General features: G+C 46.7%; 1 protein-coding gene across 2 annotated transcripts in view; it reads left to right on the forward strand.

The window, feature by feature from the left end:
- The first annotated feature begins 6,210 nt into the window (after window positions 1-6,210).
- The window catches only part of DLG5 (discs large MAGUK scaffold protein 5), a 120,080-nt gene continuing 112,688 nt past the window's right edge, over window positions 6,211-13,602 (forward strand). For both annotated transcript variants that reach the window (XM_026116730.2, XM_064513824.1), the window contains exon 1: window positions 6,211-7,103. In XM_026116730.2, the coding sequence (XP_025972515.2) occupies window positions 6,803-7,103 (301 nt within the window). In that variant the 5' untranslated portion in view covers window positions 6,211-6,802. The remainder of the gene's footprint in view (window positions 7,104-13,602) is intronic.

Consider the following 13,602-nt stretch of genomic DNA (forward strand, 5'->3'; position numbering starts at 1 on the left):
TTTTTAGCAGAACTGAAGCTTCAATATGAAATGGAACAGGAGAAAAAACTTTTCTTTCTTGAAGAGACTTCAGATTCAAATCCAACTTAAAAACACTTGCAACAACCAAGAAGACTTCACAGAAAAACAATGAAGATCACAAAACTGAGAATTACTATAAAGTCTTCAACTATTAAATTTGCCTGCTTTCTTCAGCTTCAGTTTGTTTTTGTTTTTCTTACAAATTTTCGGCGTGTGCTGGCCTCCCTCCGGCAGTCACCCAGAGGTGCTTACGGCAGCCAGCTGTGTCTGCCTCCCCGTCAGTGCTGGAAGAAGTAAACGCAGATGGTTAGTACGAACAGCCCCTCTTGACTTGAGTCCAGAACTGACCTGTTGCGCTAGAACTATACCAACAAGAACTGCGAGGAACAGCTCTGCCGAAGGGACTGTTTAACGCCTGCTCAGCTGGGGAAGACGTGCGCGGTGCGGGAAGCCAACCCGGCCTCCTGGAGGCACCGAAGCGCGTCCCCGCGCTGCGCCGAGCGGGCTGGCGGCAGGGAGGCGTGCGCAGGGCCTCTTCCCCGCCGCGCGAAGCTCTTGCAGCCCCGCAGGGTCGGCGGGATGGCAGGTCTGCAGCGTTGCAGCCTGCGCTCGCCTTTGCTGCCTGTTTCTGGAAGCAGCTGCCCAAGAAGCGGCGGCGACTGCGTGTATCCCCGCGGCAGGAGGAGCCGCGTCACCTACCCCTTTCCTCCCCGCAGCCCCCGTCCCGGTAAGTCCTCTGCCCTCGAGGGAGGCTTTTTCTTCCTCTCTTAGTAGGCCAGTCTTCAGTTGCTTAAGCAAAACAGATGATTTTGATTTGCTTTTGCTTTTTCAACAGCCCAGGGAATTTAAAAAACGTTCAGCAGACAGGATGGTTTGTTTCCGTTGAAGTTGACTGGAGAAACTGTCTCATCTTCTTTTCTTTAATATGAATTACCAGTTCAAACCTTGCCCAGAGGGGGAGTGAGCCAAAATAATTACCATCTTAAAACCGTCTTGTGCAGCGTGAGACAAAATGACCAATAGATGTGAAGGCTACGAAAAGCCATGTAACCCTTTGGTCTGCTCCCCTGCCCGGTGTATGTCATAGGACCGCACTTAAGAAAAAGCTCAGCCATTTCCGGTAGCTCACGGTTCCTGGGAAGACAAACGATCCTTGTGCTCCCGGGAGAGCCGGCGAGCAGCTCCCGCAGTCAGCAGCTGCGGCAGGAGCACCGCGGAGCAGGATTTATGGGCACAGCCCTTTTCTGGGAGTCATGCTGCCAGTCGAAATATTTTGCCTGGGCAGTGTGGAGAGTGCTCATATTATGGGCTTTTTTCCCCCCCTTTTTTATGGGTAGATGATATATTTTGATCTTCTGGCCTGTTAGACCAGAACCTTCCTATCCTGAAAACACTAATTAACTCCCCTGAAATTACATCCATCTGAAAAAATAAACTTCCATTGAGAACCACTAAGCCGCTGCTGTTTCAAATAATGCCCATTACAAAATCTTCTCAACTGTGTTTACTTTGTATCTAGACAGCTCTAATCTTACCTCGATGATCACCTGTATGTCTCATATACCTGCCTTGGAGAGCATATAACCTTCCTTCACAGCATCCACAGTGTTGTCAGCCCCCATTAGCTTACCGTAAATCCCTCAATATTTTGTTTCCCTAAGCCCTGGGTTCCCGGAGTCATATGACTGTGTGAGGAGTTCAGCTTTCATTACAAAACCACGTTTCTAGCTTGCATGGCTGCCAAGGAAGCTTGAAGAGCTGAATCCTAAAGGTGCCAAAACCAAAAAGCAAATAAAATGCCCCCACGTATTTGATAACAACAACAATAATAAAAATCTTAAAGAAAATCCTCTTCTTGTGGGGCATTAGATTTTCTGACCAGTGCAGGTTGATGATACTGAGGAGGGGACTTAGCAGCAGAACCATAGCAGCAAACCTGCGGCTGTGGCTAACGCAGTGGTAAGCAGGTACGTGCGGAGGAGGAGGAGGCGTTTGAGAAGAAGGGACAGATGTTGTGCTGACACAGAGGACTATCACAAGTACTGCAATGACTATAAGAAACCTATTTTAAAGCCCAGATGTTTCTAAAAGGTTCCTTATCAGAAAATATCAAGCTGGAATAATACAACAGTGTCACTCAGGATGTGAATCACCAATGTATAATATAAATCCTATCACCTAGCGGCTTTTGGAAGCAAATACTCTGGAGGCCAGGTGCACTGACAGGAGGCACCGGCTGCAGTGCCACCACTGCAGGTTCCACGTCTCGTACTGTCTCACCGAGACCCATGCTACAAGCAGGCAGGCTCTTTCCCTGTCCCTCTCCCTCTCACGATTGTCACGGTGTTCAGAGTCTCCCCATTTCCAGTTTAAAGGACTCTATTTTGTATGCAAGATATATATACTTTTACTGAGAACTATGGGCTTGATTGCATGAATTTGAATCTCTTTTTAGTTTCTCTCTTGAATATATGACACTCAGCATTATATTTCAGAAAACTTGGTGCTGAGTTTGCATACACAAGCACGGTAACTGCATAGTAAAAAAAGGTATCCAGGCAATTACGGGAACAAAATCTTTCCGCATTAAAGGTTGACTCCTGCTCCTGCTTTTCTTGACTCTGATCTTAATATTTTAAAAGGCTTGTGCATGTTCTTTTCATATTGTAGTTAATCTTGTGGAATTTCCTGGTATTTCACTTACTGTATATAGTTATATGGACATATATCATTGAAAAAAATAGTCTTCAGCTGCAGTTCTGTAAATTGTGAAATCTAAGGCATGTGCTGAGGACGACACTGTCTTCCCAACAGGCAATTCTGCAAGACAAGGGGCTTGAAACTGCTTCACAGTCCTCATCTTCAATCTAAAGAGGGAGGTTTTTCAGGCTCAGATATACCAAGTAGATACTCAACTTGATTGTTCAAACTACAATTTCTGCTTTTGAAAAATCATTCCCAGAGTCTGACACCTCCTTTAGCCTTGAGTCTTTTATCTTTATTTGAACTACTTCTTTTCTGCGTCATGAAACTAATGTTTCTCTTTTTCTTTCTGAAGATACAAAATTGAATAATAACATAAATCCAATTTCTACCTTCTATGTCCCCATTTTATTCTCCAGTTTCTCAGACTTCCTATGTAACTTAGGAATGTTACAGAATAAACAAAAAACTAGAATTATTGTACATGTGAGTGGTACAATTAATTATTAGAGTGTTTGCTATAAGCATTGTTTTCACAACCTAGCTTTTAGCTGTTTAGCCTGGAATTTTGTGAGAATGATTCCTTTAGTCTGACCAAAGGTATTGTTAGCCTAATATGCTGCGAGTCAGTGCTTTTTTTCTAATGCAAACATGCATCCCCACTAGCCTAGTTTCCAAACCTGCAGCTTAGAAAATCTACTGATCTTTCTCTGTTAATTTGTCAAGTTGTTTTTTGAATCCATTTCTATACATAGCACCCATGACATCCCATGTCAGCACTCCACATTTCATTATGTTCTTTTTAATCCTTCCTTTTGCTTGTTTTAAAATATGTATATATTGCTACCAGAGAATTTTTTGAGGCACCTTACTTTTGGTAATGACAAACATCTGGTAAATTCTTCTTTATTCTTTCTGTGCAATTCATAGTGTTTGATGGCATGTCAGGGATGTGCTTTTGGGTGACTTAGTCTTGCAAATGTATTCCACAGATTGGGTTGTTTCTTTTTTCTGAAAACTTGGCAGGGAAGTCAAAGGGTTTTGCCTAGTTTTTGCTGTCATATTTTGGCAGTAGGGATGCACCTTCTGGGGTGCTGTGATGATCCACTCAAGTTTTGACCACTGCATAAACTCCTGGCAAAATAAATTTGAGTCTTGAAAGATGCCGTATATGCCTAAGCCTTATCACGTTTTTCCCTGCATTTGCTGGGAAAAGTCCATGCTGGGTCAAGCGCCTGAGCTAACAGCAAGGTGCCTGTTTCCTGCTCTCATGTGACTGCCGCCAAACCCAAGCAATGTCAACGAGAAATTTATTTGGGAGCAAAGGAGGCTGCGGGAAGATGTGCCATCTGCAAGGAAAGTGGAGTGCAGGAGGCTGCGAGGTCTCTTGCAGGAAGAAACTGGCTGGGCCAAGAGAAGGAAACTGACAAAACAAGGATTTTCCCACTCACCTGGCACTGAGCAATGGCCGGGGGGGTGCAAAAATTGGGAATGGGACATCACAGGATGAGAGATGCTGTGTTTCAGAGGGGAAGGCAAAGGACTAGACATGCATTTGGGAGAGGCAGCAATAAATCAAGCCTACGGGAAAGGCAGCAGTAAGCCAAGACATGAGCAAACGCTTCCTAAGACACGCTTCGCTGCAGCCGGCGGAGCCGGGCTCGACTGCCCGATGCCACTGCCGTAACGTCAGCCGGCGCAATTTGGGCTTCGGTTTCCTTTTCTGACCACGAGGCCGTACAAGCACCTGCGCAACAAGACCACGCTGTTAAAAAAACTCTTGAGATTGTAAAGTCATATACTCAAAAATTAGGAAATACTAAATCAGTGCAGTGTTTATTCACTCTTCTTGTGCGGCCACCTCGGCAAAGACTTGCCTTACGCGAGCGCCTGCCACGCGCTGCTGCAGGCGGCGAGGGTGCGAACGCCATCGGCTTTGCTGCGCCAGCGGCGACCGGGGCAGCTTTCGCTGCTTGCCGACAGCGTCACTGTGCTCTGTGTCAACTGCAGTTGTTCTGCTCAGCTGAAAATAATTCACACCTTCCAGTGCTAACTAGCATTTTGGGAACGTGCTGCCCCTTTATTGGCTTAAGTTTAGCCAACTAGCTGGAGAGAAATAGGTAGATTTTCTGATATACTTAAATAGTCTAGAAAGAACGCAGCTTGCAGGGATTTGCATCAGTTGCTAGCCAACAAAGCTAATCTCTCTACACTTTGCCTAGTAAAACTGCTTGCCAGAAACCCATGGACGCAAAAGTAGAAGGGAGCTACAGGAGGGTTAGTAACAACGGGCCAAACATGAAGAGACCTCGTTTCTAAACCACGGCATCTTTGCAGGCTCTGAGCAGTGCTGTTTTGGGCGGTGGCTCTTAGGACTGGAGAGAAACCCCTAAATCCTTCATTTTGTATCTGCCTCCACTAAGCAGAGCAGCAGAAGTCACATCACATGTATGCACATATCCCAAGCCTGTTTTCACATCCGAAAGACGCCACCATCATCTGCTGAATAGTGTAATAAATATCACTTCAAATTCAGTTCAGCACCTGAAATCTCTGAATCGGTGTTTAACAGAAAAGCTCAGGGAGCAGCCGCTTCCCCCGCAGCTCCCGCAGCCCAGCCGTTCTCGGGCACCAGACAAAACACGCAGCTATTCGGGCAGGAGGCTTTCAGGCCACCTCAGCTGATACCAGACTGCCTGGAGAAGGCGCGGGGGCTGGTCCTGCTCTTCCCGTGCCATTACCGCCACCGACGGCTTTGCAGGATCTCAGAAACACGCTCTGCCAGGCAAGACACAGTCCTCCGGACGAAAGGTGAGTTTGAGCTCATAGCGGCTCGCGGTCCTTCCCGAGCCCGCGTCCCCAGGCGCTGGCCACGCGTGCGTTTGGTGCAGGCGATGGTGGCAGAGACGTTACCTTCAGCCGGAGGAGCTGTGCCTGCCCTTCTCCCCGGCGGTCCCGCGGCGCCGTGCTGTTGCTGGGCCCAGGGAAGGCTGCGCTGCGCGGGTAGCGACCTGCTCGGCAGCTCGAATAATAAAATTACGTCTGGGAGGAAGATGAACAAACAGGCGCTTCTGACGTTCAGGTGTTTTGTTGGAAAACTTTCAATTTCCTGGCTCCCGATGGACGGAGATCCCAACAACCTCTTGCTATTTTGCCGGTTCTGTCAAAACAAGCAGCCGCACCGGCCCTCTATTTTTTTCTTCTTCTTGTCCTGTGGAATATGTAGATATTTTGATAGCGCTCTGCTTCGTACCACCAAAGGACGAAGAGAAACCCGGGCGTTTCGCACTTCCCGGCAAACCCAGCGAGCGCCCGGCGGCGGCGGCGGCGGCGGCGGCGGCGGCGGCGGCGGCGCGCCGGGGGGGCGGGGCCCTGCTCCGCGGGGGCGGGGCCCTGCTCCGCGGGCGCGGGGCGCGGCCCCGCCCCCGAGCGGTGCGCGCGAGGCCCCGCGGCCCCGCCCCCCGCGAGGCCCCGCCCCCCGCCGCTGCCGCTGCCGCTGCCGCTGCCCCGCGGGGCGGGCGGGGCGGGTCGGCGCGGGCCGGCGGAGCGAGGGCCGGGCCGGGCGCGGGGGAGCGTTGCCGGGGCCGCGCCGGGGGAGAGGCCGCCGCCGCTGCTGCCTGCTCGGCGGGCGGGCGGGTGGCGCGGCGCGGCGGGCCGTCGCGGCGGGAGGCGGGAGCATGCGGGCGGGGGACGCGCGGCCCTGCCCTTCGCCGGCGCAGGCGGCAGCCGCGCGCAGCCAATATGGCTGCGTGCGGCCGCGAATGAAAGGAGGCGCTTGGGGCCGGCGCGGCCTCCCCCGCCCCCGGCGCGGCGCGGCCCGCGGCCGTATGGCCTGTAGCGGGCGGGGCGGAGAAGTTGCCTGAGCCGCCTCGGCGGGGTGCCGGAGCCGCTGCCCGCGCCCAGCCGGCAGCCCCCGCCCGCCGCGGCGGCGGCTCCCGCGGGCGGCGGCGAGGGGACGCGGAGCCGCGGCGGCGCCGCCGAGTTCGCCCGGCGCCGCCGGAGCGCAGCGCAGCGGGGTCGGGTCGGGCCGGGCCGTGGCGGCGCGGCGGCGCCGGGCGAAGTTTGGCGGGCGGCGGCCATGGAGCCGAAGCACAAGGAGCTGCTCGCGCAGTGCCGGCAGAGCCTGGCGCCGGCCATGACCGAGGTGGACAAGGTGGTGGAGCTGCTGGAGGCCGCCGGCGCGCTGGGCCCCCGCGACCTGCGCGACCTGGAGGCGGCGGGCGGCGGCAAGGCCGAGCTGCTGCTCGCCCTGCTGCTGGCCAAGGAGCGCGACCACTTCCAGGACCTGCGCGTGGCCCTGGAGAAGACGCAGCCCCACCTGCTCGCCATCCTCTACCTGAACGGCGCCGCGGGGGCGCCGCCGGCCCCCGAGACCGCCGGTGAGTGCGGCCGGGCGGCCCGACCCGCGGGCTGAGCCCGCCTGTGCAGCGTGCCTGTAACGCGTGTGCGGCTCTCCGAGCACCGCGCCGGGGTTCCCGGCCCCGGTTGGCCGGTACAAATTTTCTGTGTTTTTTTTTTTTTTTTTTTTAATCAAATCCAGGAGTTGCGGGGTGACTGCCCCTTCGCAGGAGCAACTGTGCGCGCTGGAAGGGCCTCCTGGCTCTTGCACAGTTCATAATTTCTATACGGAAATAAAAGTCCGTAAATACCGCCTCCATCTGGAAGATGGTCCATATGTAGTTGAACTGCACGCTCTGCCTTAATTACGGCGTTGGCGACAAGAGTTCGCTAAACTTGAAAAGTATGGGAGGGTGTGTTTTTGCTTTATAGTGATGCATTACGGTGTATGGCCTCTGCTAGTGATGTGCGGCAGGACCCCACAGGATGGGGAGAAGAGCCCGAACAATGGGCCTCAGCACTTGCGGCCATATGTGGTCCGACATCAGTGGGTGACGGGGCTCTTGGTGCCTCTCAGATTGGGACCCGGGATGTTTCTGTGTGATTAGATCAATGCTTGGTCTTATCTTGTTGAGAAGACATATTAATGGTGGTGCACCAGCTAATGTTCCCCAGCCTTAAAAACAAACGTGTAAAATATGAATGGCAGGAAAAAATGAAATCGATGTTGTAGATAGTAATAACATTCATTTTTAAAATGAAAGTTAGAATTACAAAGTGTCTCACAACACTGAGCTTCCAAGGGAAAAGTATTTTAATTTAATTGGCAAAATGAGTTATGCACTCCTCAGATGAACGTGTTCATGAGGCTAATCTGAGCTACATTAACATTCATGCCGGGCAGGATGTTTCCCTGATGTGTTGCTCTTTTAAATACATTTTATTGCTTTCATTTATCTTTAGTAGTAAAGATCAAATTTTGTAAGACTTATGTTTTTGTTTCCCTGGCAATAAACATGTTAACAAGTTAGTATAGAAGATACTACTAGCAGTGACCTTAAGAATAAGTCATCATGCATGTATGGAAGTCAAGGGCCTGATCCTTCAAGGATCCTTCAAGTATGTATTTTAACTTCGCTCTTCTGAGGAGGTCTCATGGCAGCTAATCATGAGACTGCTTGTGTGTGTGCTGAACACCTCTGAGTAACCGTGGCCTATGGAAATATTTGTCTCGAATATGTTATGGAAAGAGTTAATGTTTGAGGGTAGCTGCGGTAGAAAGGTTCTTGTCTGAACCTGCGTTCGGATGTAGTTGGGTTTCGTTCTGATGTCTCGCTGTAGGAAATCTGGCCACCCAGCTGTTCTTTCCTCACCATTTAGGGTTTTGAACCTCTTTTCACTGTTGAAGGCAGATGAGTCAGTTTCCCTTTTTTTTAATTCTTTGGGTGTAGTAGCAAAACCTAAACCTAGTAGCAAATGCAACTGTTGTATTGTGAATTTAAACTACTTAAATGAAACGGCCCTCAGCATGTATTGCATAACATGCTTCTGTTCCTTAGGGTAAAAAATAAACGTATCTTAAATATCCCTTTAATCCGGCCTATCCAGATGGATTAATTTTTGGAGTTACTATTAGTATGTGAAAAATGACAGTTTACAGCGGTGCACTTAATTATAGTCTTGTTTGGAAGAGGCAGGCTAATATAAACTCTATCTCTCGAATGCTTGTTGGAGATGGAAACTTTTTATAACCCACAACTACTTGTGTCTGTATTTGTTGATTTCTTTTTCCAGCCTGGTGTCTTTGTGAGCGAGGGAAAGGGGCAGATAACGAGCAGCAGAATTTTGTTGGAAGCTGCAGAGTCTGTGTGTGCAGTCTGTTTGCTGCACTAGTGAAGGAATGATCCTGTTCCTGTTCTAGCTTACGGGAAGGGTATCATCACACTAGGGTTTCTATCATGTTTTTCAGTTGCAGAATAGGTCTTTAAAAATTCTTATGTTGTCATTTTCTTTCTTCTTATTTAAAATATAACCTCCCATTAGACTTTAAAGACAATATGTAAACCGTGATGGAAACTTAGACTATTGTTTATGTAGACAGTTCTCGTAGCTGACTGGATAATGTATAGCTGACGCTTTTATAAGTATTTATGTACACAACATGAAAGGAAGTAATCAACTCTTCTGATTGCTAAAGGGAAAGAGTTGGAGTCCTAGTAACTGCCGAAAGGCTTCTAACGTGGGTCACGATAAGCTCTCTTTTCCTCGTAGAATATTCCCCAGCTCAGTCCCCACTTAACATATTTGACATTTACAGTTGGTGCTAATTGTTCGTGTTGAATATAAATCTGTGTATGGTAGCTTATGAATGCTGTCTTTAAGCTTGTTTTGTTTCTAATTTGAGAATATTATGCCTAAGTGTTAGTAAACAGAGTACAAAATCTAACAGGAAACTACCTTCTGTCAAAGCAAACCAGAGCACTGCTTGCTTTATTTTTGGTCAGTCATGTTTTGGGACAACATTTAGTTCTTCCTTGAGAAATACCTTTGATTATTATGTTGCACTTCTGTGTAAATGTTTTTGTGAGAAACTGGCTCTGTCTATTTGAAAGTGGATGTTTTGCTGGTTTAAAATCTCTCAGTACTTTGTGCGGGGACTAATTCTTTCTTTTAAGTAGTGTGCCAGTTGCTTTCTTGTGTTCCTTTGTGTGTGTGTGTGAACTGATGGATTATTAAATACTTTATTTGGCAAAGTCCATCATGCATGTGAGAAATCCTGTATCCTGATTGTATGGTATCTCCCTTTTAATGTGGAATTAAGTGGCTTCTGCAAAGTTGCTTACATGTAGGTGTCTTGCTAAGCTGAGGTCCAGATACTTCATACTACTGTTGTTGTAATGTGAATTTTGTGATTGTAAAATAATGTGGCTCAGAATATAATGGAAGATACTTCATTGTGACAAGTACTATTAAAGAAGGTTTTTTATTTTAAATGTAGAGGACTGGAACAGAAATCTCTCTGAACAGTATAAGCTTTAGACTGCTTTAAAATAATGTCAAGGTTTTGCACTTAAATTTTTGTGTTATTGAAAAAAGTGGGCTCATTAGGGTGTCAGGCTTGTACTTTGTTCTTGAGATGAGCTTGTGCAGCTACAAAAGTGCTCCCAGCGCCTTATCCTCAAGCAAAGTAGATTGTTGAACTTCTTGCTGAAGTGCTAATTTGCAGTCCAGTAAGTAAATGTGGGCATTTGTAGGATTAGAAAAAAGTTAGAATTCCAACTTCTGTAGCTTTTATAGGGCTCCTATCAACTTCCTCCATCCGTTTTATGAAAAAATGAGTGAATAGTTTCAGATAGAATATCTCATTTGAAGTCACCAAGTAAACTTTAAAATATTGCAATAATCTGTTAGTGCATTTAAAAGCAAACAAATGAGTTGCCTCTCTGCATGTCTAAAGTTAAGAGATGGAGAGTTGGGATCTAGTTTTCTTGCTGGCAGCTAGATGCCAGAAATGCACGAGAGATGTTGCAGTCCAGTGTTGCCCCTGAGAAGCTGGGAGCCAAACAACTCCCTGCTGTTTCTGGGACCTCCATGTTGTACTTCCTCTTTCCTGTCTGCCCCCTCGCCCCCCCTGAAGATGGTTGTGCTGGAGACTGGAGAGCAGGAGAGGGGCTGGAGAGCAGGAGGAAGAGTTGTACCTAGTGAGTAGCCAAGACACTCCATGGAGGAAGGATGTGAAATGTGGAATTAGGGTATGTTGTCCTGTAGGAGTAAGTGAAAAGAAAGGGAGGCTTTGAAGGATGAAGTGGAGGAAGGAAGGAAGGACAAAAAAGGTAATAGGAATGATTGGAGAAGACAGGGGAAGTTGTGCTGGCAGCTTATGTTTTCTGAGAAGTGGGAGAGATGGGAGTGAAGGGAAGTTGTAAAAGCCTAATTTACTGACTCAAGGACTGAACTGACAATTTTGCAATTAAGTACAGTTTATGCTCTCTTCCATCGCTTAAAATTGAAGAGTGGGAGAAGTAGAGCAGCACGTCTGGGTTTTTTTCAGACCTGTTATTAGTTCCCAGAGTAGCTCCTCCAGCCTTGTTGCAGGATTTTTAAAATTGTGTAGATCAAAAAGCAGGCAGGATTCACAAGTCAGTCGCATTAGGAAAAGTATAGGTTTCTTGCAGTGCCGAGCAGTAATTAAACTTGCTAAAATACCCCATGCTAACTTTATAGTACCGTGTCTTCTGATGACCTCAAGTAGCTCTTGGAGTTCTCAGCCTACAAAAAGCAGTAAGTTTCCAGCAAGTTTTTAGGTGGGATGTTTCCATTGAAATAGCTAATAGTAATTATATGGAAGCAGTCTCTCAATCCCAAAGAAAGGAAGTGTGTTTTAGTAGTTCACAGATCCCAAGGGTGGTGGTTCTCAATTATGTTTTTGCTGTGATCAGAGGTAAAAGCAAGACAAAACTAGCTACCCATGGTAAATTCGTGGGCTACAGTTTTGATCAATGTAAAATGAAAAATAATTTTTGTGGTATCAGTGCATACAACTGTGGATCTCCTTTGGACACACACAAGACCTACTTTCTTATGAAATTACAAAAAAGTGTGGAGAGTATGCTACATTTTTGAAGGATTTTGTTCAGCTTATTTATTTTTTTTCTGAAATAGAAGCAAAAAGTTCACTTTCAGAAATGATCAGTAAGAAAAGCTAGCCACTTTCTGTAACTTGGACCCAATTTATTTGTTAAGGCTAAAGATTGCCTTACTCAAAGCTTCAATTTCAGATTTTGAGATTGTGATATAATTGGCAATCTTAGTTACACTTTCTTTTGTCTTAACCAGTGTTGCTATGAGTTTTCTAGATCTCCTGTCTAGATGGTGAAGACCGCAGCCACTACATGGGTAGTGACTTTGGGCTTTCCAGTTTTCTTAGCCTGCAATTTGAGCTAAGTAATCTCTTTTCCTTTGCTGCTTGCTTTGACCATTTTTTGATTTTTTTCCTTCCCCCCTCAATTTTTTCCCCTCATTTCTTCCAGGTTTTTCTCTTAGCTTCTCTTGCTCCTGTTAACTCTTTTTCATTCAGCTTTTCTTGCTATTTCCATTATTATTTGATAGCATAATAATTCCTGATTCAAAAAGCGGGTCTTAGTAAGCTCTTTTTCCTTTCCACTTTTTTCAAACACCTCTTACACTGTAAATCTCGAGGGTAGAAGTTTCATCTTTCAGTGTCGTACAGTGCCCAGCACATTTTGGATGTTTCAGTGTGAGGCAATTAGTTGCTGATTTTTGTTTTTATATAAACAGTCTTGAAATGCTGCACCTATAATAAACCTAAAACTTTTCCTTGTATAGATTGTTCATAGTGTTGATTTAGGTAGCAGAACTTGTTAATGCATATAATTTTGTATGAAAAAAGTGGTAATGAAGCTGAAGCATCTAGGCTTCGATGACTTGCTAGATTATATTGAGTAGTCACTACTGACACATGATTTATGACCTTCAAGATGAAAGTCAAAGGTTGTTTTTTTGTAAATGCTGCTGATACAGGACTGAATCATTCTGATGTAGGAGTTAGAAATACAGGAACTTTGCACCTACTGAGCTTTAACCTGAGGCCAACCAGTGCTTTTCTAATGGAAGTGTAAGAGAATGATGGTGTTCCTGAGAAGGCGAGTGTTCTTAGTGGATTTTCAGATGTTCGAGCTGAACCCTTCAACAGGGCAATCCTTTGGGGTTCTCAGTGTTAACTCTGACAGGTTAATTTTTGCCACCCAAGCTAGAATTACTCTAGTGTTGAAGAAGGCGCACAGTATGTATTCAGAGTACCCAGTGTACCGTGTTGGTTGTGTAGTTACCACAGGTTGTGGTGCGTCAGCAGTTGTGTTGGTGGTGGCAGGTGGTATACCAGCATCTCTTGCTGTTGTATAGCTAATGAATGAGTTTAAATTTGGGAACTAATTTGTAAGCTGTTGCGTAAGTGCAATCTCTTCTCTACAGGGCAACCTGTACTTGGGTCCACTTGGGGTGAGCACTTGAAAATATTTTTCTGGACCTTGCATGATTATTGGGCAATAGAGAATAACTTACTACAACTGTAAGGCCCTTCCTACCTAAGCTTATGTCACAGGAAGTTAAGAGTAGCCATTTTATTTACATTTTCAAAAATTCTCCCCCTCCCCTGGAACTTCTGAGGTCTCTCATTTCACAATTCCTGGGCCAACTTGCTCAGCAGTTCACTTGTTCACAGCATTAATTAGTTTGTTCTCGATAGCTGCTGTTTCTCTTCTAGAATATCATATATTTTGAAAAAAGTTGGCTGATAAAGGGATTGAATTTTAAAAGGGATATTATGACCTGATTCAGAAGCTTTCCAGGCGTGCAACTGGGCCTGTAGCTAAAGGAACAAAGGAAGAGGGAATGTAAAAGCCAAAAAACATGTCAGCTGGGGAGCTGGGGGGGGGGGGGGGGAAGGAAGGCAGTGAAGAGGTCCTTCTCTGGGAATTTTTTTTCAGAAGTGGCAATTTACTGCCTATTAGGAGATGTGCA

Source organism: Dromaius novaehollandiae, chromosome 6 (genome assembly GCF_036370855.1).
Source record: "Dromaius novaehollandiae isolate bDroNov1 chromosome 6, bDroNov1.hap1, whole genome shotgun sequence".
Classification (NCBI taxonomy): Eukaryota; Metazoa; Chordata; class Aves; order Casuariiformes; family Dromaiidae; genus Dromaius; species Dromaius novaehollandiae.